At 38.2% G+C, this 25,735-nt stretch overlaps 1 protein-coding gene and 1 long non-coding RNA gene across 4 annotated transcripts in view; one reads left to right on the forward strand and one right to left on the reverse strand.

Annotated features, from left to right (window-relative positions):
* Positions 1-25,735, reverse strand: part of SNAP25 (synaptosome associated protein 25) — a 78,805-nt gene that overhangs the window by 14,399 nt on the left and 38,671 nt on the right. For all 3 annotated transcript variants that reach the window (XM_025469311.3, XM_025469312.3, XM_035705385.2), the window contains exons 2-4: positions 11,340-11,475; positions 9,385-9,426; positions 3,912-3,960 (exon numbers count right to left, since the gene is read on the reverse strand). In XM_025469311.3, the coding sequence (XP_025325096.1) occupies positions 3,912-3,960; positions 9,385-9,426; positions 11,340-11,411 (163 nt within the window). In that variant the 5' untranslated portion in view covers positions 11,412-11,475. The remainder of the gene's footprint in view (positions 1-3,911; positions 3,961-9,384; positions 9,427-11,339; positions 11,476-25,735) is intronic.
* LOC112673598 (uncharacterized) overlaps positions 1-25,735 on the forward strand; it is a 29,188-nt gene that overhangs the window by 1,920 nt on the left and 1,533 nt on the right. The window contains exon 2 of the long non-coding RNA XR_003144922.2: positions 15,347-15,585. This is a non-coding gene — a long non-coding RNA (uncharacterized LOC112673598). The remainder of the gene's footprint in view (positions 1-15,346; positions 15,586-25,735) is intronic.

Consider the following 25,735-nt stretch of genomic DNA (forward strand, 5'->3'; position numbering starts at 1 on the left):
CTTCTATTGCATAAGGATAGGTCTAGTAATGTCTTTAAGAAAATCTTTAAAAGGACTAAAAAAAAAAAAAAGTAAGTCTTTACATTCTAGAAGATTCTGTGCTTTTACGAAGGCTTCTTTCTAGTTCCCTTTTAAGACTGTAATAAATTAGTCTATAGATAAAATTATCTATTGAATAGGGGGATTGGTAGAGAGAGAGGAGCTCAACATTGTCAAGGGAAGAACCATATTAAATACAGACAGAAATCCCAAAGGAATACTTGCTAATAGCTTCCTGAAGTGCTGGGTTGAGATGGGATTGAAGGAGCATCTGGACTCAGGGAAAACATGAGACTACTCCACTAATGATAGCTGGAATACACGCAGATTATGGCATGGGGATACACAGTCAGGCATTTGTCCTTCCTGAGGAGTTTCTCTGACAACATTTCAGAAGCCCCACTGACTGTGGCCAGGGATTAGGAGGTAATAAAAATAAAATATAATAAAATAAAAACATGAATTGGTCCCCAAGAGTTGTATTTCTGAACCAGAGAATTCAAATTAAAATATAAAAACAAATGTGCTCGTCCCAATTGGTATTTCTTCAAGCTGTTCAATCATGGGTTGCCAGACTGTTAGGTGAAGGCCATAGTTAAGAGAGGGATGCTGAAGCTCTTTCAGAAAAGTTGATTCAGAAAATGATTTTATAGCTACTAATATTGGTTGAATTTATCATTTTACACAATTATAAATCAAATCCCTTAATTTAGAAAATATTGTGGGACCATTTGTCATAGTTAATTCTAACTATTCATTTTTAGAGTGTACTGTGTTAGGCATATTGAGACTTCATGGCATTTCAATGGATTTCTGTGATGACATCTCTCAGGAATGCTTGAAAATAATCAATATCTTCATTCCAACCTAGAGTGGCCAGCAGCATCTTACTGGCTGATCCAATGTACTGTCCATAGTTGACTGCTTCTTACCTCCCTAAGCTTGTTTTCTGTTTTCTGTCTATTCTTGGAGACTGGGAGAACAATAGCATTTTGAGTTAGTAGAGGTATTCCAGTAGATTATACTATACGTTTGGGCAAGAGATTGTACCTTCTTTTGCCATATTGGGATGACTGGTTATTTATGATAGTTCCACCAATGGCAGGATACTCAGGGATCTAAGTTTAGACATCTTTTCTACTAATCTTTCTAAAGTAAGGCAACATGAGGCCCTTAGAATACTCAATCTGATTAAAAAAGAAACAAACAGTAGAAGAAGAGCAAGATGTCAATGCTATTGACCCAGTGTGGAAGCCTTTATAAGTATATTCAGTTACCAGATGCTGCCTATATGATTTTCATTATCCTTGATGAACAAATGGAAATTCATTAAATAAATTTAAGTAGCCATATGTGGCTAGTGGCTACCATATTGGACAGTGCAGCTTTAGTTATTCATAACAGATACTGGTGTGTAAATGTTAGCAAAAGAAATGTTTTCTCAAATGCTACTTTGTAGTGCCATGAACCTTTTAAGAAAGTCAGCAGGCACTCTGGAAGAGGCCTTACTCTGCCCTTACTCTGTCAGGCAGAGGTCAAAGATTTCACTGTTTAGTTTGGCGTTGATCCCATGGGATTTTCCCAAGGGCTTCATCTTCAGCATTGAAACAAACACATAACTCAGCAAAGACCAACAAAAGGATCAAAAGATATGGAGGTGAGAGTTTATATCATCCCATATTTGTGATAAGGTGGTTTCATGGGGATTTCACTTCGAGACAAGTTTTCTAGAGGAATAAAAGTCCCAACTCAGTATATTTCCAGGGCCATCTGTCATGCTCAATGCTTCTCGGTGTCTCCTGATACCTGGGTATAAAACAAGAATCCCATAAAGAATTTCCGAGCGCAACCATTTAGCTGGACAACCTGGAATAGTTCTTTAGAAGGATGTCTGTTTCTTGAAACTCCTGTGCAGCTGCAGGATAGAAGCAATCAACATTTTTGGTGTTGAAGCATAGACAAAATTAGGAGAGCATAACTGGAGAGAAATTTTAAAGCAGTTACTGATCTAAACAACTAAACACAGCATATGCAGAATGAAAATGCATTTACCATGACAATGAAGATAGTCATTTATGACTATCTTAAATGACTTTAAGCTCATCATTTTACAAGATCCTAATCACCTTATAGTATAAATGGAACGTGTGCCCCTTAAGACTAGGCAATAACTACTCACTTTTGGGGGTTTTCCAGTTGTGTGTTTTTCTCAGTATCATTGTGATCCCCACCCATCTGGTAAAACCAAGGATATCCTAGGAAATATGTTTAACCGAGGAATTCAGCATTTTCTATGGCGTGGCCACAAATGAAATGTTTTAGCTGAGAACATGAGCTATCTTGTGGGGGAAATCTGCTATTCTGCTTCCTTTCTCAGAAAGGAAGTTGCTATACCTATGGGAGAGGTTGCTGGGAATCATTTGTGCTTATGAATAATATATTTCTGTGTGGAGATTTTGGCAAATTTTATCTTCAGATTTTCTTCATCAAAGTGCAATGAAATTTGCAACTCAAGTAAGCATGTTATTTCTCTCTTTTTGATTCTAGAGCTATATATGTACATATTACATCAATGCATATCTGCAGCATATAATTCTAGGAGCAGAATGTCTTGGTCAAAGATGGGTGTACGTCATAATTTGAAAATATTATCAAATTACTCTTCAAACATTTATAACTGTCTATAGTGCCTATCTGTACATTGAAGATGACTGTTTTCCCAATATATTCACGCACTGGTGATTATCAATTTAAAAAATTTGTACCAGTCTGCTAAAGAGAGGCATCTCGTTATTGGTTGAAGCATGATTTTGTGTCTATTTATAAGCGGGTGATTTATATCTTACATCAATTTGCTTGTAGGTTGTTGCTCTTTTCTTTGATCATATGCAAAGTTTCTCTCTATATTAGGAAAATGCCTTATGTCTGTTATGTGTATGGCAATTCCCACCGCCCCCCCCATCTGAGGTTTATTTATTTTTGAAGTTGGAGCTGTCCCATGTTGTGAATACAATCTTACATTTTCATCTTTGACATTAAAAAAATTATCATGATTCCTAAGAATTCTTTAATGTTTTCAAGAATATAAAGAAAAAATTCTCAACAATTTTCTTGTTATAAGAATTCAGAATAGAATCAGGTAGCTAACTTGTGGCTAGAATTAAATAAGCATCGTCATATGACTAGATGTATTGAGACAAAAAGAATATTACTCTTCTAGATTCCACTTTAGAGTACAGAGATGATTTTCATGGATTCTCTGATTTTCATTGCTTCTAGCATTTCCGTAGTAATTAAAAAATAATTTAAATATTTTAAGTGGTTCAGTTTCTCATTTTCCAATGGTCTCCCTCAGCTTATATCCTTTTAAAGACCTAACAGGACCTAGTTACTTAAGGAATCTTCATGATGACTTGGAAATCAAAACTGTCAGATCCTGAATTAGGATGGTCAGAAGAAATGGATGTGATATAATACTATTCTATCATCCTATCTAGGGATTATTACAAGAAAACTAAGTTTACGGGAAAAATTGGGGATAAGAAGGATCAAAGATTTCTCAAATTGTCCAAAACACTACCATTAAAGAAAAAAAAAAAAGACTTTTCCCTTCAAAATTCTGTTACTCCAATATACATGAGAGGAACAGTAGTGACATTTAATCAGTCATGAAGGCCTCAACGTTACCATACATTTACCAATCTTTTCAATGGAGAAAGGGAAAAAAGCAAGACGGTGAAAACTCTAGAATCCTCATACTCATATACATACATAAATATGTTGAAAGGATCACCTTTGTATGGACAAATAATTTTTTTAAATGCACTTTATTCAGATGAGAAATTGTTCTTACTGAAGAAATCTCAACTTACCTCCTTGTTCATCCAACATAACCAAAGTCCTGATACCAGCATCTTTACTCTACATTCCAATAATGGTAGCAAAGTTGAAAAAGAGTTAGAGAGAAAAGAGAGAAAGAGAAATCAGTAAGGGGACAATTAGCCCTAGAAATGGAAAATGAAGAAGGACCAAAGGAGAAAGAGGGAGGAAATAGGGCAAGAGTATTAAGGGCTGGGGAGGGGCTCAGAGGAAGAGGTTACCTGTGGACCTGTTCTATCGGTGAATCTTAGGGTAGATAAGGGGGATGTAGCTCAGTCTCCATGGGGGTAGGGCACAGAATTGGAATACACAATTTAATAATATACTGGGGTTTTATTTTTTGCAAAACAAAAATGCCTTATAGTTTCTCTAACACCAACCATAGAAAGCAAATCTTTCAAAATTTTCTAGACTAAATCATCAGGAAGTTTCCCTCAGTGAATTGGAAGGAGAGGCCCCACAGGAAAGTAAGAAACCTTGGGGGTGAGATTTTTAGGTTTATCAAAAGAGATGATTACTTCACGAAGATTGAGAAATACAGCCCCAAACAGAAATTAACCTTCTACTTTCTCTCTATGGGGAAAAGTTCTGTGAAGTTTAGAAAGCTGATGGACAGACGAGAAATAAAGGCTCTATATTCTGAGATTGAAAATTTGCACAATAATAGTGTGAGAAAATAATTCATCTACAAGTTTTACTGCAGTTCTTTTGTGTAGAAGTCTGCAAAAGGCACTCCTCATCTCACTCCAGATGATTGAAACAAACTAAATGCCACCTAAATTATTTGGTGGAGGGGAGTGGGAATTGGTGGGTAGGGGAAAAGGAACACAGATATTTGGTTAAGGTTGAGACATCAACCTTAAAAATCGTCATTGCTGGGATCATTAGGAACACAGATATTTGGTTAAGGTTGAGACATCAACCTTAAAAATCGTCATTGCTGGGATCATTAGCAATGCCATTTTATACTTCTTAACAATCACCCTATAAAACGAAAATCTTTCCTTAACTAGTTTGAATTCCCAGCAAGATTGAATTCCCAAAGATTGGGTGGTTGCTGGGTTGGTTCATTCACTCAGCTGTTTGTTCATTCATTCATTCATTGACTGAATATTTATTGAGCCTCTACTCTGTTCCAGGCACTAAGTTAAGTGCAAGATACGTGTACAGCTTCTCAACTGCTTCACAGTGTAAGACACAGTTTAGGTTAGGTGGACAGAGCTGGGGTCTGGGAGTCAGCAATTCCAAATTCTAGACTTATCTTTGCAGTTCTCTTGCCCTAGAGTCACTTGCTCTGTGTCTCAGCTTTCCTAGCTGTCAGAGAAGGACAGAAACAGCTCCCTAACTTCCCAGGGTACTTATATGGATAAAATGAGCTACAGAATGTAAAGGTTCTAAATATTCAACTCTGTGGGAGGCTATGGGTTCCAAAAAGCAATTAAGATAAGGGATTTAATTTGTATAGAATCTCAAACAGTTTAGACTGGACTGCTGTGTTTGTTTTCTTAGATCCTTTCCCTTTTTATGAAATTCTCAAAGGAAAAAGTAAATATGGTAGGAGTTGCTGATGGAAGGGAATTGCTGTGTCTAAGAATTCACACTCTGGGATTAAAAAAAAAACAGCAGTTTTTAAAAAAATAATTAATTAATTTTTTTGAGCTGGGTTTTAATTTCGTCTCTGCCATTTATAGCTAGGTGACTCAAGCAAGTTACTTATTCACTGGGTACTTCAAGTTCCTCCTCACTAAGATGGCGATCAGAATAGTAGTGAAAGTGTGTACCTACGAGGGTTAAGTTAGATTATATATAAGTTAGATTATAGACCTTTGATGATGATGGCTCTGGTTATAGTACCCAGCACATAGTAGGTTCTCAATAAACATTAGAACCTACATTTGATCCCACTGTTTTGCTGATAGTTTTTTAAATCAAAATAACTGGATTTTTCTTTGGGGAAACTAGAAATGCAAGGGAGGAGAAGGACAGGGATGAGGACAATATTTTGAGGAAAGCAGAATATTACTTTCTCTTATTCTTAACAAGTATTATGTTTTGATAGCTAGGAATGAGAGGAGGTGGTTCCACTGTTGTCTTAGCTTGATTCTTGGTTTCTGTTTGAGATTGCTGGGAAAATTGTCTACCTAAAAACTAAAGAGTTGGAGATAATGAGGAATTTTTTTTTTCATTTCTTTCTTTCTTCTTTTTATATCTCTATTTTTATTTTTCTTTTCTTGCAGATGAACTAAGACTATTTCTAGAACATTTTTCAGTCTTTCTTTGATCATTCTGAGATGCTTTCCCCAAAATCCAACACATCTGAGCTAAAACAAGGACTCTCCAGGCACTTTCTTAACCACTAGAATTCCAAAAGCCTCCACATCTACCTATATGAAAAGAACTGCCCTGCCTCAATTTTCTAGCTTTAGTAGAAAGTCTGGCATAATAAAGACATGGCTTTAGAACACTTATTCTCATTACCAAGGTGACTTGGAAGATAAATTGGGATGAGAAGAAAAGATGCTTAAAATAGCCATGCAATGTTGAAGAGCCTCAGTAACTACCATTCCATGAAAGCTCTCTGTGGTGCCTGTGAACTGGCCTGCCCTCAAGCGCTGGGGGCTTTCCTGGGTTACTTTTCACAGCCCCAAGGCATTCACGTGTAGACTTCATTTCTGGCAGGTAGTGTCAACAGAGTTACCTTTTTTTTGCCTGGAACCAAATATTACTTTCTTAAAGAGGTATTCGTGATTCTACTACCAGAATTAATTATATGTTCCGAGGCAGGGAAGGTCTTGAGTTTGGAGAACCATTTTCATACCTGCTTTCCTACATGATACCAATTTATATCTTACCTCCCACCCCCAAAGTTAGGTATTCCATACATGTTTGTGCAAGTGTAGTCATCAAAAGAGCAAGTTTGCAACTCTGGGAACCAAATGTTATATGATTTCTAATCTTTTTACCTGTGTAGGGTATCCACTTTTCTGAATTTTCCCAACTGACTTCTGTGTCACTTTACATCGTCCTTGAAATGCCATTAATGGCTTCTATTAAAAAAGCAAGTTTCTATACCTGCCACTCTGTTACACCCTAGTCTGTGAGGGATGGCACAAAATCTTATTGAACTGAAAGTGGGGTTGTCTGCCGTAGGGAGGCTGCACAAGTTTTGCAACCTTTCCTGTCTTTGAGACTAAATTTCAATAAGAATTCAGCTCAATTCAAATTATATAGCACTGATGTACTTTGGGATCATGGGCAGGATCCCACTATTTCAGTGCTCATATTTGCCAAATGATTTCTGTCCTTGATGAATATTTAATGCTGATTCTCTTTAAAGACAATTTCTTTTTCGATCGAAAAGCAGACTATCCTTTGAATAGCCAATGTTCTAGACATAAGGGGTATTTGACCATCAATATAAAATAACCCAGGAGGAAGTAAGAGCAATCAATCTATTGCAATAATACTTTGCTCATAATTTCCTAAGGATAGAAAGTCTAATAGCCTTCTCTCATTTATTAGAGGTAGGAACTAGCTTCCATCTGTTTCACCCCTTGTTCTAAGATGCAACCTCATGCATGATCAAGAAATCCTTTAGGAGAAACAAAAATGTATGATTCAAGTATCCTACTTCAATCAATAGAGCTTTTGAGACTCCCCCCCCCCCCCCCCCCATAAGTAGAGCAGACACTCCTTACTCAAGACTGGTTGACACTGCCTGCAATTTAAGAAGAGGCAAAAAAAAAAAAAAAAGTATTCATTGGCTCAAAGACTCCAATGGATGAGGGGCCAGTTCAGAGTGATGTGTTTGATGCATTTGCTCCACCACTTCCCAGTGTTTCAACACTGCACAGGTAGACAAATTGGTGATAGTTCTGGTATTTTAGAAATTTACTTGACGTGGGCATACATGTAAATGAAAATGAAAAATGAGTCCAGAGGCTATGGTTGAAGATCATAAAGATGTATAACATAACTAATTATGTCAGCTGACATGTGGGTTCCCTTCAGGTCAATGTGATATCTCATGTGGGAATTTATGAAGATTTACTCTTTTTGCTTGTTCTCATGATGGGTTAAGGGACAAGTCAACTCTGAAAACCTTGCCAGCACTCTTAGATTTAGAATACCTGCCTCCTTCTTGGTCCTCAAGTATTTCTGCACAAGTGGCATTCCCAGGATAGAGCAAGGACAAAATTTCTCCTCATTTAGAGAGGGAAAGCTGCTCCCTGTACTTCCAAGGGCTCCTTTGTTGGAGAGCCTTCCTGTGGGGGCCAATTTGTGTTACACTGCAGGCTCAAATGCTCGTTTTTCACCAGGCTCCCTGGTGTCCTGGGGAGCTCATGCTGCCCCCTTCTCCCTACTCCTTCTGTGGCAATTCGCAACAATTGACATTTAGCCAATATTTCATTTCTGGGTAAGAAGCTGAAGCTGCAGAAATAAAGGAAGATGTTGGCTTCTGTAGTGTGAAAGGCAGCTGAACTTCATTTTAGTCTTATAACATTGATCTTTCTTTCCTTTCATGTCATTGCATAAGCAATTTACAGTAGTGCGAGGCAAGTAGGCTCATTTAATCATTCTGCTCAAGAACATGCAAGATCTCTAAAAATGATAACCACACATGAATTGATAAGCAGTTTCAAAGCATAGCTAAAACAGCATTTCACTGAATAAAAAACCATTAGGCTTGTTTTATTCAGTTAAGATAAATATAGCCCATCCCATTCTTTTTCCACTTCATCTCTCCCAATGGGCAAGTTCAATTAAACCACTTATTCTTCTTGGTTGACTGCTGCTCTCCCAAATTGGAATGAGCAAGGTTTATTGTAAATGCCCTTTTGATTCCATTATTGCTATCTGCCCTATTTTACCCATTTAAAAATAGTTTGGGATTCATTAACCATGCCTCACAAATGGATGTTTAATCCAGAGTCGGGAATCTAAAAGAGCTTCTATATTTGCATTATGGACTTGAAATTCCTTTTATCAAAGAATTTTCCTATTACTTCGTGAATTTTAGTGCCTGACTCTCAATATTACAATTTCTGCAAATGTTGTATCTATTGGGATACATATTTTTAAAAGTCATAAATGTGGCTGAGTCAAAACAGAGTATCAAGATTAGATGTGACTTAAGAGGCATCAAAATCATTACAAGTGAAGTTTTTATGTAGATAATTCCTTTATATTTGCTTAAAGTGATTCAATCTTCTGCAATTTCTTATGAGCATTTACTTAGAAGTACCATCCTTCTCTACTTCCTCATCTATAAAGGTGGCCAGGACTGGGAGGGAGAGGGGATCATTTGATGGCTAAGTGACATCTCCCTCATTAATGTGGATTCCTGGTAGGCGACATTAATTCTGTAATCAATGGGATCATGACCTAGGAAAAGGCAGTAGGGTCTAGGGAAAGAATATGCCCACAAAAGGGATTAGTTTATCTTGAAATATGGCCACTTCTTACCTCTTCAACCAGTTGCAGCATACGACGGGTGCTTTCCAGTGACTGAGATTTAAAAAAAAAAAAAAAAAGTTATGAGTGCAGGATCCAGAGGTCTTTGGAAATCAGAACTACTCTCTTCAATTGAGAAACACAAAGGGTTACCTTTTTATTTTTTCACAAAGGGTTACTATCACATATTCTTTTAAGTTTATGACTGAAACACATTTTCAATCTCTTTCCTATCAGTCTTTCTACATAATAAGATTCCCTAAAGCAATTACATTAAAGCTGATCTTCTAAAATCAAAACCATATGAAGCTGATCTTGATATCAAAGACAAAGTAATCTGGAAAAGATAATTTTGCATGTGCAGGATGCATGAAAAATTATCTCAAATACTCAGAGGATTAATTTGGCCTCCTTGGACCAGGAATATTGAGTTTTAAACACAAACATAATTTTTCATGAATTGAGATGAATCTAACATCAAGTTTCTTATAAAGCTCCTAGAAACACAATTGGAAGTTCTTATCAATACAAATTAAGCTGTCGCCTTAGGGTGAAAAAAAAATCAAGCATGTTTGAAATAACTAGCCTATAGGAGACAGCTATAATAATTATCTCCATCCTTAGATAAGACAAAGTGAGATGGAAAGTCTGAAGTCAGCACTGGTCCCTCAGGCACATCGTTGTCACTTTTTTCTCAATTCCTTTGAAACTAGTAGACTCCGGCAACCACTGTGATTTCTCAAAGCTTTGCTTTTAAGTGACAAACTTATTTTGGACAAGATTCTGCAAGAACGGGAAGAACGTGAACTTTCCTGGAAGAGCTGTCAGGAGGCTGCTTGTTGAAATAGAATGGCTGTAAGCAGTGGTATGCTGGTAAATGCTAAAATATATGAATATTAATATGTAAAAAGATATGAATATGTGTATATGTGTATTTAAATTGGTTATTTTCCCGATATAGGGGAAGGAGAGCATAGTATTTACAAATAATAAAATATATAGTGCCCTTTATTATATATTTCATGTAGCTAATTGATTCTCACAGTAAGGTTTGTTAAGTTTTACTGAACTCTTGTGTCCATTGCTAAGCATGCAAAGAACAAGTGTAGTTCTGACATGGATGTTGGTTGATTTTTCCATTAACAAGTAAGAGGACAGTGCAACAATGAAGATACATTAGACCTTTGCTAGTTTGTCAATGATGCAAGTGACTGCTGAAGAGAATAAAAATTTTCAAATACTAGAAGATTTTCTCCATTTTTTGTGTTAATTAAAGAGTAATGGCTAGAGACATGCACATTTTTAAGTTTATTCTGTTATTAATATTTTCTCCACTTTCTTAAGTCTAGACAGTCGACAAAACAGTAAGTCAAATCCTGATTTGTAGTGTTTGCAGATTCCTGTGATATAAATACTCCTAACCTGTCTGATTTTTAAGCAGTGTGGTGTCACTAAAGGTGAACTTGGGAAGGTGTACAGCAACACACTGTTATAGGGTATTCCTATATTATAGCTATAAAACCAAGAACTTTGAGAGCATAGGTAGTAGTAAAATATAGGAAAATAATTAAGTGATGAATTTTGAGTATTTATTGCCTTTGATTTTTAATTAATATCATCTATTTTTGTCAATTTATATAATTCAATTTTAATACCAGCCTGTAAAATTCTAGAAAACATAACAATCAGCTCTCAGAATTAGGCCACCTCCAGACACCCAAAGCCATTGCTTTTTTTAGAGGGTCTTGACTTCTCTAGATTTTTAGAAATTGGGAGTTTAGGCTAAGATATTAATTGTATATAGGTTTATCAACCCATTCCTGTCTGTAGAGGTGTCAGGTGTATAGAAAATCAGTCATACTCCTCTGTTTTTTAAATTGAGATGTTAAAAAACCTTTTCCGCCTGAACCTGAATAACACCAAGTACTCAGCTCCCCATCTTTTGCTCTTTATGTGCCATCCCTCACCTCATCAGCCAATTGGTCAGCCCTTCGCTGCATCTCCTCCAGCTCATTGCGCATGTCTGCGTCTTCGGCCATGGTAGTGGTTGGGGGTGGCTGGGTGCTTGGGCTGGGGGATCAGTGATGGCTTTGGACACAGAACCTGGAAAAAGCAGATTTGAACATGTAAGAGTTTATATAAGGACATGTCGTATGTGCAACAGGAGATCTAAATAGCCCACGCTGTCTCCATGACTCAGTCATCTTCTGAAAGATGGAAGCCATATTCAGACAGGGTTCAATAGAATTTTGCTGTTTCTCCCAAAGGTGCATTATGAATGCATACTTGCCAGCTTTACAATGTACAGCTATGAAGCATTTTTAAGACACGAACCATCCAAGAATTTGGAATGATGATACGGAGGGATATGGTTCTGGGTTAGTATATTTTTAACCTCACATTTATTTTCTATTTTTATTTTATTCTTAAGAGCTTTATTGAGGTATGATGGACATACAATAAATCCCATATATTTGAAATGCATAGTTTGAAAAGTTTTGACATTTGTACACACCAAGGAAAACCATGACCACAATTAGGAAAACATATCCAACATCCCCTAAAGTCTTTTCATGCTCTTTGTAATCCTACACACCCACTCATCCCATATCACCTGGCCCCTGTGATGAAACAACTGCTTATCTGTTCTCTGTTACTATAATATATATATAATATATATTAGTTTATATATATATAAATTATATATTTATATATATAAATTCTATAATATATATAATATTATATATTAGTTTGCATTTCCCAGAATTTTATATAAATGGATGATAGAGTATGTACTGTTTTTGTCTCATTTTTTTCACTTAGCATAATTATTTTGAGATTTATTATGTTGTTGCGTATGTTAATAGTTTGTTCCTTTCTGATGTTGAGTAGTATTCCACTGCATTTAGAAGCATTTAGAATGTAGGGGCAAAGGACAGGCCACCCCCAGATATGCCACTTTGGCATGCAGATTATTTCGAGCTGAAAATAATCAAGGCTCAGAAGACTCAGGAATAATATTTGACCTTCCCCCTAACTGCCTACGAGAATTCCCCCTAACTTCCTCCAGGAAAGGAGCAATCACCACAACTAACTACGAGGATTAGGGGTGGTAGACTGAGAAGGATTTAGCGAAGTCTGATTATTAAAATTGCTCCCTATGTACCATGTTTCTGTATGGCCCAGCCATACAAAGGAGTAAATGTTTACCAAACATCTCAAACCCTCAAATGTTTGGTAAACATTTACTCTTTTTTACCTTCCAGTGAATTTTTTTCCTTTCCTTTGAAGTTCCAGACTCTTACCTTCTCTTTAGTTCTGGATGACATACATACCTCATTTTGCCAATCTTTGGAACCCAAATCTATGTGGATTCCCCAGACATGTATAATTAAATTTGATTTTCTCCTGTTAATCTGTCTCATGTCAGTTTAATTTTTAGATCACCTAAAAGAATCTTCAAGGATAGAGGTAAATTTTTACTCTCTAGCAAGGAGCTAAAGGCAGAAAATCTTTAGTTTCCTTCAGTTGTTATCAGAGGTTGCCAAGAAGGCTTACGTGAATATGCACAGCTATTTTTCTAAAAAGAGATGGATCCTTTGTATGTGAAATATGACCAGCCCATTTCTTGGTTACTCTCTTGAAATCTCGTATGATACAAATTATAGGTAGTCAGACTGAGCTCCCTCCAGAGCCAATAAGCCCCCTCCCTCTCTTCCTTTTTCTTTTCTTTCTTTCTCCTGTCATTCCTTCTTTCTCAAATATTTATTGAGTACTTGTAACATGCCAGGACAGTGTTAGGCACTAAGGATATAGTAATGAATGAGACAGGTAAATTCATTGCTGTCATAGAGCAACAAGCTAATTAGGAAGATGGGAGTAAAATAAGGAAATTAAATTATTCCGTGTGAAACTAATTATATTTGAGGACATACCATGGCTGCCCATGGGTCACAGCAGGCCTTCCTGAGGAAGTCATGTCCCCAGGAAAGGCCATCAGAGGTGATAGGATAAGAGTCTGAGGAAGGGTTTGAGATGATAACTATATGATATGATAAAACCTTCTCTGCGAGTAGCACAACTGTAGAAGGCATGGGCTCTTGCTTTGTGGTTGAGATGGCCAAGTGTGCATTGGAATATTTCCTACCTCTTCCATGGTAGAGCATGGTCTTGGGGACATGGCTGCTCAGATGGGAATTACATTTCTAGTTCCCATTGCAAGGAGGTGGTGCATGTGGCTAGAGATGGCTCATGTATTGCAGTGGGAATGATGTGCATCCTTGCCAGGCTCAGGCAGTTCAGAAGCAGGCATTCCTTCCATGTCCTCTCTTTCCCTTTCTCCCAAAAACAACAGGACCCTAGTGGATGACGAGGCCATGAGACAGCAAGAACTTGGGCCCTTGGAATTCCTACATAGAGGCAAGTTGATAATGAACCATAAAGACCCAAAACTTCATATGAAATGACAGTGCACTTCAACTATACTACACTATTGAAACTGTGAGGATTTGGTTTTGTGATAGCAGTGGGTATTATACTAACAGAGGAAGGCCTGAAGAAACTCAAAATGGGATAAAAATATTGCATAGGAGCATGATTTCCCAACCAAAAAACACATCTGTGTTTGTCTTCTATTGAAAATTGAAGATGGGAAAAGAAGTTAGATGTAGGGCCTTGGAGCAATACCATGTTTAATTATTATTCTAAAAATTATTTTTGTTATAATTTGTATTAGAAGCATTTTGTTTTTCAAAAATGAAATGAAAACTCTTCAAAAATAATCAGGTTTGCAGTGGCAGGCCCTCAATGACCTCATCTCCCAGGCCCACTGCTATACTGTTTTCTCAACAGCTAAGGTTGAACTCTTCCTGGGATTTTAATTTAGCAACTATTATTAGACTCTCCCACATGTATTACTCTTGTGAAAGAACTCAGACTATTCAGTGTTCCTCAATAGGAGGAGTCCTAAAGTGAATCTTCTTTGGAGATAATAGATTTCACAGTTCTTTTATACCCAGTGTTTCTTCAGCAAAGTGACAAATGTGGAATCATGGTAAAAAAAAAAAAAAAGAAGGAAAAAAGCTTCAGGACTACATTCTACTTACCAGCATTAAAAAAAAAAAAAAAAAAAAAGAGGTAGTAAGCTTATGTTAGGTTAGTTCTATGGGCAGCCATTTAAAATGTCGACAGAGCATCATACCATAAGCCTCCTGATTTTTTTTTAAATGACTTTTTTATTTGATAGAGAGCATGAATCAAGGGAGAGGGAAGGGGAGAGAGAGAATCTTAAGCAGATTACCCACTGAGCATGGAGCCTGGCACAGGGCTCAATCCCACAATCCTGAGATCATGGCATGAGCAGAAATCAAGAGTCAGATGCTTAACCAACTGCGCCAACCAGGTTGCCCTGAGCCTGCTAATTTTTAACACCAATTCTGGCCACCAGAATATGTACTCATGATATGATATACAGCTTTAAATGCTTTGTGTTTTACTTAAACACAGATCTCCACTTTGGAAATTAGGGAACTAGCAAACAGAAACTGGAAGGAATTTACACTGAGCCACTTCTGAACCTTAAAATAAGCAGAAATAAAATTCCAGTGTTTTTCTGAATGACTGGGATCTACCCCCTAAAATAAAATGGTGTATCAATGGAAATGTAGAGTAGTTTATGAGCCACAGCTGTGGTGTGAACAAGGGTTTCACAGACGATTGGTACTCAGTTGCTGGATGACTTTGGGCAAGTTTATCACTGTCTCTGAGCCTCAGTTTTTTTTCAACAGGGTACATAATTCCAGTCTCATAGGCCTTCTGAAGGTGTAATTATATTATAGAAAGTTCTGCCAACCTTGTTTGTAAGAATGTGGGAGCTTCATATTCAGAAAGCTTTGCTCATTCAGGATAAGCCTGTACCCATTGCTAAGAGTGGAACAAATGCAGTATTTGTTAATTAGCTTTCCTTTACTAACAGCTGGGCAGGAGACACGTTGCCGTGGTGCTGGGCACCCGCAGAAGACTGAAACCAGGGAAACCAGCAGAGTGCCAGAGCCTGCAGTCTTGAAGCAGCACCTTTTGCAAGATTGCCACGTGGAGATAAATAAGTGCACCTTCTCACCCTGTTCTCTATCTTTGTATTTTGCTGCTGAGTTCCTTGGGGGAACATCTGCCTTCACTCTAAGCAAGCAACTGACCTTTCTTTCCTCCCAACAGGTTAGTTTATTAGAAGGCAGATCCTGCACTTTCCAACCTGGATTATGATTGCTAGTTCCCTCTTCCAGGTTTATTTGCTGATAGTGCTCTCTCTCACCCTCTCTTTGTCTCTCTGTCTCTGTTTCTCTCTCTCTCTCTCTCTCTCTCACACACACACACACACACACACACTCTCAGGGCTCATGGGTTTCCTTGGCAATTTCCTCCCAAAGTTGCTATTCTCAGCATCTGAAAAACAGCTGTTGAGCCCCCATGGCTTCAAGCTGACAGCAGTCTACAAGGATCTGGCTGATCTGCAGTTGGTGTGAGAGCAGAGAAGCCATGTAGTGGATATCTTTGTTTTCATCACTTCCATGGTCTCCCCAGGAGCTCCCAGACCTTATTCCTGCTCTCAGATGTGGGGGATGTCTGACTGGGGAGAAGGGCTGATGCACCCGTAACAGATATCAAATGCACGGCATTTCCTAGCTGAAAGAGCAATGCCCACTCTCCTAAAGAGAATACAGGGAGAGTAGGTCTGGAACATACCTCCAGATCCTCTGTTCGGATATTTATTTTTTACATTTTATTTATTTATTCATGAGAGACACAGAAAGAGAGGCAGATACATAGGCAGAGGGAGAATCAGGCTCCATGCAGGGTGCCCAATGTGGGATTTGATCCTGGGAATCCAGGATCACGCCATGAGCCAAAGGCAGACGCTCAACCCTGAGTCACCCAGGCGTCCTCTCTGTTGGGATATTTGATGCTAGTGTTTGATAATTCTCCCCACAAACCTCAAACCCAAGCATATTAGGCTTCTGAGGAATAGCACCTGAAGAGGCATACTGATGTTGATGCACAACAATTTGATCAGCTGAAAGAACAGTAATAGTGAAACGGCATTTATTATCTAGGTGGCATAGAACATTCACTCATATTAGCAAATTGAACCTCTATCCCATGTGTTGCTCAAGCTAGTAGTGTGGTCCCAGCCAGCAAAACCTGTTCAGTTAAGTGAAGAAACTAGGAGCAGAGCCACTCAAAACTATTCCCTAGGGCTCTGCTGTAAGATAGTCTCCCATTTTATTAAGGGTCTAACAGTATCCTAGTAATTGTCTCAAATCACCAGTGTTTAGTAAAAGGTCTGGCCCCCAGTAGGTGTTCAATTCATGTTAACTGATTTGTTGAGTGAATGAAAGCACTGTTTTGACACTCGCCCCCTACCCCCACCCCCAAGTTAATGTTCCGAAGTCAGCAGTTTTCCAGGTGTTGTCTAGGGCAGTGCTTCTAAAACTTCAACAGGCATCAGAATTACTGGAAACCTGGTTAAAACGGATAACTAGGTCCCACTCTCAGAGATTCTGAGATAGGGTCCCAGATTCTGCATTTCCAATAAGCCCCAGGCCATGCTGCTGCTATTGCCCACAAACAGCACTTCTTTGTAGCTCTGATATATAGAACCTTGTCCCCTGGAGTGTTAGTAAGTGCCACCAGGTGGGTGGGGAGCAGGAAGGTTCAGCAGACTGTAGAAACTATAGGCTCAGCCAGGGGCTTCAGGGCATTATGCCCAAATCCAGCTCACAGCCTATTTTTATATTGGCTGTATGCAAAGAATGATTTTATATTTTAAATGGTTAAAAAGACTCAAAGATGCATACTTTTTACATGCAAAAAGTATGAAATTCAAGTTTGAGGGTCTATAAATAAAGCTTTACCCATGCCCATTGCTTCCCTGTTGTCAATGGCTCTTTCAGGCTACAAAGGCAGAGTTGGGTGGTTTCAAGAGACCACGAGGCCCTCAGCACTGAAAATATTTACTTTCTGGTCCTATACAGAAAACATTTGCTGATCCCTGGGTTAAATCAACTTGAACAAAAATCCTTAAAGCATTCCTTTTTTTTTATTTTTATTTATTTATGATAGTCACACAGAGAGAGAGAGAGAGGCAGAGACACAGGCAGAGGGAGAAGCAGGCTCCATGCAGGGAGCCCGACATGGGATTTGATCCCGGGTCTCCAGGATTGTGCCCTGGGCTGAAGGCAGGCGCCAAACCGCTGCGCCACCCAGGGATCCCTTAAAGCATTCCTTATTGGTCTTTTGTATCCATTTCCCTTAGAGAGACACAAAGTGGGGTGTTCTCTTCTGTCTATATTTATTTGAAGAAGTTCCTTCTCATGGACCTTCCTGCAAAGTGGTTTGTGTTTTCTGGACCATTTTTTATTTATTTCTTTATTTTTTAAAGATTCATTTATTTATTTGAAAGAGAAAGAGAAGGAGAGAGCATTCACCCACGGGTAGAGGGAGAGGGGCAGGGAGAGTGATCAGCAGTCTGCACCACGTGCAGACAGAGCCTAACTTGGGGCTCGATCTCATGAGCCCAAGATCACGACCTGAGCCAAAACCAAGAGTTGGATGCTTAACCAACTCCACCACCCAGGAGCCTCTGGACCATTTTTAAATTTAACATATAATATATATTTCCTTTTGATTGGCAATTTCTCTACAATCAGATTTAATCCATGTAATTCATCACAAGGTCCTGGGATGCCTGCACAGCCTTCAGAGATTCCTAATTTCCATGACCAACTGCAGGCCTATGTTCCCAGCCCCAGCAGCAGCACTGGACTGCATTAGGGACAAAAACATCTGAGAAGCTGTTGCCGTCACAGTATGTGGTACAAAGCTGGCAGGCTGCCGCTATTCCTTGATGTCAAATATAAATCGCAAAGCTTTCCATTTTCTAATGCTGCACGCAAGTCTATTTGAGTCTCATATTAGACATGGGGCAAGTGAAATACAGAGACAACCCTTCCTTATTAAGGGGCTTACTTATCTTCATGCATTAGGCTAAGACTGTTCTCTTGATGTAGAGTCTGGGTTTTACCTTTTAATTAATAAAACAAATAAACAAGCCCACATATATCAACATCTATCGGCTGAATTATCACAGAGCTGAAACCTACAACTTGGTATCCTCTCACACTGCTCATCATTTGAACGAAACCTCTTCAAGATAATCTCTCTCTCCTGCAGAAACTGCCTGCTTTCTGGTGGGGATACACTTTAAAATTCAACAAAATTTTATCAAAGACTTACTGTAATCAACCAAGCCCAAAGAAGAACAAAGACACTTTATAAACCGAGTGGACAACTCTCCTTAATTATTAATAAAATCACATGAACACTCACCGAGGGCTTACTCTTTGCTAGGCCCTGTTTTAAGTGCTTCTCATATAATAACTTACATGAACCTTCAATGCCATATGGTGTGCATACTACTATCATCCTCAATTTGCAGATTAGAAAATACGTTTAGAGGTAACTCTCTATTAACCACAGAGAAATTTCAGATCAAGAACCTATGTCATTTTTTAAAGCATATTTTCTTTCTTTTTTTTTTTTTGAAAGCATATTTTTCTCAAGCACATTGTATGGCTATTTTTGTCTTTTAATCAAAAACTGAAAACTATTTTATTTTTAGTTTCATTTATATATTAGAAAATAACATAGAGTGGTTTGACAGATATATCTCAGGATACTCCAGCTTTTGATATCATCTATCATCTCTACCTATGCTTTTAATCTCTAGTTCTTCTTCCCCCCCCTGTTTTTTGCTTATTTTATTTCTCTTTTCCTCCTGGGATATGACTGTGTTCTCTTTATATCTTTTTGAATTGACAAAAGATTCATTTATTTCACATTTTTCTTGTTTTTGGTACAACATGCTTATTGCTAGAAATTATTTTCTATGTGTTACTGTGGCTCTACCCTAAAAATTTGGGCATACATTATAGCCTTTTGTTATTTATTTCTAAATAGCATTAAATTTCAGTTTTAATTTCCTCTATTCTCATTTCTTCTGTTTCAATTTTTATTTCAAGTAACTCTTGAGTTATTTAAAAGTATTGTTTTAAAATTTAAATAATAGAAAAAAATTTAAATAATAGAAGTTTTTTTATTGTCATTGCTAATTTTATTTTCATCATGATCAGTGAAGGTGGCCCATGTGATTTGGTTTTTGAAACTAGGTAAGATTTCCTTTGTACCCCAGTGCCTGGGCAATTTCTGGGAAAGGTTGATTTGTGTTTAAAAAGAAAGTCTATTCTATCGTTGATTTTCTCTTGCTACCTATCTATACCAAATCAAGCTAAAAAGGAAGATCTGTTATTCAAACACTCTGAAATCTTTAGTCAGTTGATCTATTGATTTCCATGTATTCAAGTCCCTGGCAGTACTGTAGCTTTATCAATTTCTTCTTAAATTTCAGCCCATGTCTTGCTTTTTATATTTTGCAGCTGCATTGTCACAAAGTAGTCCCATGATCACTTTTTCATAGTAAATTATAGCTTTTATTGATATTAAATAATAGAACTGTACCCATAGACTTTATTTATTTATATTTATTTATTTATAGGTGACACATAATATTACATTAGTTTCATACCAATTGACACCACTTGACACTATTATAATATCATTGAATATAGTTCCTATGCTGTACCTTTCATCCCCATGACTTACTCATTCCATAGCTGGAAGCCTATGTCTCCTGTTCCCAGTCACTATGGTATTTATGCCACACAACTTTGGTCAAACTTAAGGGTTGGGAATATATGTCTTGGCTCTATTCCTGTCATCTTCTAAAACAAACCCAAATAACAGCAACAACAAACCAGTATCATGCATCTAAGATGTGGGACCTCTCATTTGGCTCATGACTCCGAATCAAACGGTGGGGCAGTCACCAGTTTTCTTTGGGTTTTCACCCTTACTCTTGAGAAGGAGCTGGTACTTGGATGTGTTTGGAGGCAAGATCTCTTTCCTCAACTATAATGCTTGGATCTCTTCTCCAGTTACAATGATAATGAGAGGTGATCAGGATGGACTTACTGCCATTATTTTTACTGGATGAAATTTATTACCTGAAGATAATAAATGCAACCATAAGACTCAAAGTGCCCATTCTAAGGGAATAGTGAAGTGCAGTTACTGCTGCTGAGACAAGTCCTCAAGATTCCTCAAGTGCATCAGGAGCATTATTTACTCTGAATAATTAGAATTTGCCCCAGGTTTGAAGCAGCCTTTCTCAATTAAGAAAAATCAGCTGCATTTATTCCAATATTCTATGTCATTGTAACTCTTGCTGTCTAAATATTATGCATAATAATAATCATTTACTGAGAACTTGCTATGTGCTAGGAACTTTATATAAAGCTTGGGGGGGTATATAGGAACCCCCAAACCTTTGCTACTCCAACTGCAGTTCCCAGACCAGCAGCATCAGCCTCTCCTGGGAGCTTGTTAGAAATGCAGAATTATAGTCTCTACCCCAGACCTCCTGAGTGAGATCATCTACTGAACAAGATCTTCAAGCATCAGGAGTTTAAGAAGTGCTTCCCCAAAACATGTTATCTCCATAGTAAGCAAGAAAAAATGATATATTAGTTGCCTTGATAACCAGCCAAGATCAGAAGGTCAGTGGAAGAGGCTGAGAGTTCCAAGTGGGGGAGCCAGACTCTGGGCCTATACTTCCACCACTGCACCCCATGCCATTATTCCATTTTGCCCATTCTACACAACTTGCACACTTCCAGCAGCATTTGCTTCTCAGCAGACAGGAAGCTCCAGGGCCAGAGGTTCCAAATGTCTCACAACAGTGTCCTGTACTTGGAGGATGGTCACACTGGCTAATTTCTATGAGATAGTCTTTCATTCAGAGAACAAGGGGAAGATGTTTATCAGAAAAAGCACACAGAGACTTTTCTTCTCCAAATAGCAGAGTCTGTGAAGGCTAAGACTTGATTTAGATGATTAGAGCTGGATAGTCCTGATAAACTCTTCCTCTGAAAATGATAATAATTAAATTACATGTCTTAATGACAAACTAAGGATCAGAGCAAATAATAATTTTTAGCAAGGTAGCAAGGTTCTGTTTATATTTCTATTGTTAAAAATGGCCAGTTCTTAAATCTGCTGTGTTTGTGGTTGTATAAGTTCTTTAAAGTGTGGACTGGACTTAGTTCCTTGTTCTTATATGTTGGATATTTTTGAGCATGAAATTCAACTTCCCTCTTTCTTCATAGTAGGCACTTCTGGTATTAACAAATTATTTAGTTGAATTAAAAAAGATTTATCTTTCAAATATGAAGAACAGTGGCTCATGAATAGATTTACTGCCTTACTTCCATTTTATGCCCAATATCTGGCTCACTGATAAGTTGCAGTGCTCATGATAGCACTTCATAGCATGGTCTAAAGTCTCCTTGCATCTAAACTTTTTTATTTTCTTGTAAAAATGCAGACTATAAATCATACCACCTATGGAAGGATGAAGGTGGTGCTAGAATTTGCATTTCCTGCAACAACTATAGGTCCTCCTTATGCCCCTAGAATGGGAGGATTCATTTATGTATAGCTTGGTGTAGTGCTGAAGGGCTTTGCAAGTATCCAATGGGAAACTCTGATAATCCTAGATAATCCTAGATAATAATTTATCTAGATGATAAAACCATCTAGAAATGCAAATATAAAAAATATATAAAATATATTATAAAATATATATATAAAAATATTTAAAAAGGCAGCCTCCCTTTCTCCCCACCATGTTCTTCTCAATATCTGATGGCATAGAATGGGCTAGATTAAACACCATGAATGCATTCCTTACAGGAAAATTTGCCTTAAGAACCATCTCAAGTGAACAGATATTTCAACCAGCTCAGAGATATGTCACCATTTCCCCAGTATCTCTGAGGGAAGCCACTGGCCACCATTATAGCCCCATGCCTTTCAAGCTTGGCTTCCTTATTTTTCAAATCATTGTGTCCCACCCAATTTCTACATGGGATTCTGTGTCTCTACATCTAGATATATAAACAAATACAGTCCTGATCGGGTTTCTTTTGAAAAAAGTCTGACTTCCCTGATGAGCCCCTTCCCTGGGCTACTCTGGGCATGACACCGTGGCTGATAGGCAGCTTCAGCTTGGCTTTTTGTTTTTTAGGGTCCTGGTCTGGGACCCTAAAGCAGCCAGCTCCCATGCAGCCAGCTTTGGCATCTCTTAATTGCAACAAGGCTGCTAGCCACAACCAACACTGATTATGCCTAAATCTCTCTTTTTCAAAAGTGCCAATGTTTCCTTTGTTTTGCAAATACAGCCAAATGGGTATTCAGCACTGAGGTTTGTATTATGCCACAGTTCCTGATTGTTTACTTGGGAGCCAAGCACAGAGGACTCACTGATGGGAAGAGAGGGAAGGGCAGAATGGGACTTCATCTCATTTACCCTGATCCTAGTCAAAGCAAACCACAGTAATTGGTTCAGCCATTTAACCAATGTTTACAGAGTGCTACGCTAGTGCAGCCACATTCAGCATGCAGCTGGAGTGGAACGGCCACCTCTATTGGGTTGGCTCTAGGAGCTCTAGGGAGAAACCTTTTGCTTCCAGGTCTCTTCTTTCATTTTGTCTAGGAGGGAACTGATGAAAATGTTTGTATTCTAAGGAACCTGGCTGGTTCCTGGAAACAGTGATATCTATGCAGGACTACACTTGGGCACATGAGAAACAAGTCTCTTTATAACCTAAATAAAATGGTTTCACTCAGGAGTACATGAACTGATAAAATCCAAGACCACGCAAAAAGACCATCATTCTAATCAAAACAAACTATTTCTGTGCCCACAGGACCAAATCAACAGTTGTTAGCTGCTATATATTCCTGTTCACTGATAGTCTTGCCTTCGGTAATGGATATTGGTGCTCTCTTCAGCCCCCTGGGATCTCTCTCACTTGTTCCATGTAGGTGTCCCCTAGTTTTGTCATATTTCACTCCTGACACTTCCCTGGAACCATTTTTGTAAGACCCCATAAGGCTGCTTCACCTGATCCATTGAAGGCTGTAAGTGCCCAGGTCTCACCAGGGCAGACCCATAGCTGTTAACCCACTGGCACAGCAGAACAGAAGTCCAGCTGTTTTTATCTTTAGGCAAGGCATATCATGAGGTGTATTGGACCATCCAAAGGTTCTCTGGGGGTCCTGCCACATCTAAGACCTCTCTTGCAATTGCCCCACTGCCTGGCTTCCTCTCTGTCTAGCTGTCCTGCTTCCTCCTCTCCTTTCTTGTTTCTCCTGGCAGCACTTCCTTAATAAATCATTGCATACACATCCTTGTCTAAGAGTCTGCTTCTGAGGAACCCAGCCTGAAACAACTTCCATTGGCTTGGGAGTTATATTATATGAAGTATGGAGCACTGTAAACGAGGGACTGAAAAGAATGAATAAATCACTGCATCTGGAAAGGGGCATGGGCAGGGGGAGAACAGAAACTGCTTGCATTCCTAGCCATGCCAAAGAACATGCTAAGTCCCAGCTGAAGTTACTTGGGTTTGAAGACTCCACAACCAAATCATCATAGAGTGGCTAGAATTTGAGGGTTATTGGAGCATCATCCTCATGGGAGGAAGGAAAGCTCAGAGAGGTGGAGTAGTTTGTTGGCAGCCACATCATCATCTGGAACTCAAATCTTTAACTCCCAATCTAGGGTTCATCTTAAGGTACTACCAACATCACACACATTAGAAAACTTGGAAGGAAGGGACTCATCTTGTCTGGGCTTATTGAAGGTTTTCAGAATGTCTAAATATACCATGACTTAGGCCAACGTGGCCTGTGCTCTTTTCCTACTGTTAAGTTGAGGCAATTGCTCTTTTTATCTGCCATCATAGCATCTCTCTACTAACAAAACCCAAACTGTAGTTTCCTCTAGCTTAGATGTCTTCTGGAAGGTACTGATTTTGGTATAGAATGTTTTCTCTCCTGAATTAAAAGGAGGCATATGAGCTACATGGGGCTTATCAAAGAAACAGTATTATTTGTGTTGCTAAACTAATTGGATTTTGGCATTTTCTTTCTGCAGACATAAAGGTGAATGATGTTGATTATCATGATCTATTTTCCTAGGAAAGGTATTCATGATGAAGAGTCCTCCACATCCTAGACCTGTTATCCATGTGAATAATTTGTCCAAAACCCTAGACTTCCTGTGTTTTCTTCACAATTAAACATAAATGCACACAATTAAAACATAACTTAATCCTTTTAACATTTGGTTTTAATGGACTCATGTTCAAACTTAACCTCATTCTAAGTAATAACATCTATCCAACCAGAAGTTTTGTGTTAGTTATGTTTTCCTAATATACACTGAAATAGACACACAACTATTTTTCTTAGAATCTGGGAGCCCACAGAACAAATGAGTGATTACCATCAAATGTCCATACTCTTTAATTTGTGGTTAAACTTGAAGCTAAGAGGACAACAGGGAGGTAAAGATCTTGGAAATCACACCGTACTAAAGATGAACGAAGGCATGAGGGTATTTAGTAGGAGAAAGAAGGCAGAGCATGACTCAAGATTCAACAGTTACCACAAGGAAGGGTCTTGTTCTATACAAGCCATTAAGTTATTTGTTATTAACTTAAAATTCTTTGGCATGGATATGTGCAGGTTGTAAACTTTACACCAGAGGTGGTTGGTAAACACTATATGCACCAGAATTGGGAATATAAGTTCTGGGTGGGGAGTGAGCATTTCAAAGATTCTTAATCAGAAACCCACATTCCTGAAGACAGCTACTACAAGAGCTTCAATCCTTTTTACTGTGGTCTACTGGGAGGTTTGGTAAGTAACAAAATGGGCATTAGGAATGACTTATCATTGGTGAAATGAGTTCTCAAAATATGCGAATTGGCTAGAAATACCATACAGACACTAACATCCCCCATAACATAAATACATAAATAAGGTGTGTGTGTGTGTGTGCGTGTGTGTGTCTGTGTGTGTCTGTGTCTACTTGATCTGGATCGATGCTATTGCTTAAAGTGTAAAATTGGTCCTTTATTTTGTTATGATTAAGCAATACTCTGCTTACTGGTTCTCATCTGGAGAGCTTGTTAAAACGGAGACTGCTGATGTCTGATAATTTGTACTTCTAAGAAATTCTCAGGTGATACCACTGTGTATGGTACAGGGAACACACTTTAAGAACCAGTGCTCTTACCTGATCTGACAACAAGGTCACCTGAATTTTGTTACTAGAATATCTTTGCATCTTCCCTGGATAAGCCTTTTATACAAGGTTCTTACTGGAGTGCCCAAAAGAAAG

Source organism: Canis lupus, chromosome 24 (genome assembly GCF_003254725.2).
Source record: "Canis lupus dingo isolate Sandy chromosome 24, ASM325472v2, whole genome shotgun sequence".
Lineage (NCBI taxonomy): Eukaryota > Metazoa > Chordata > Mammalia > Carnivora > Canidae > Canis > Canis lupus.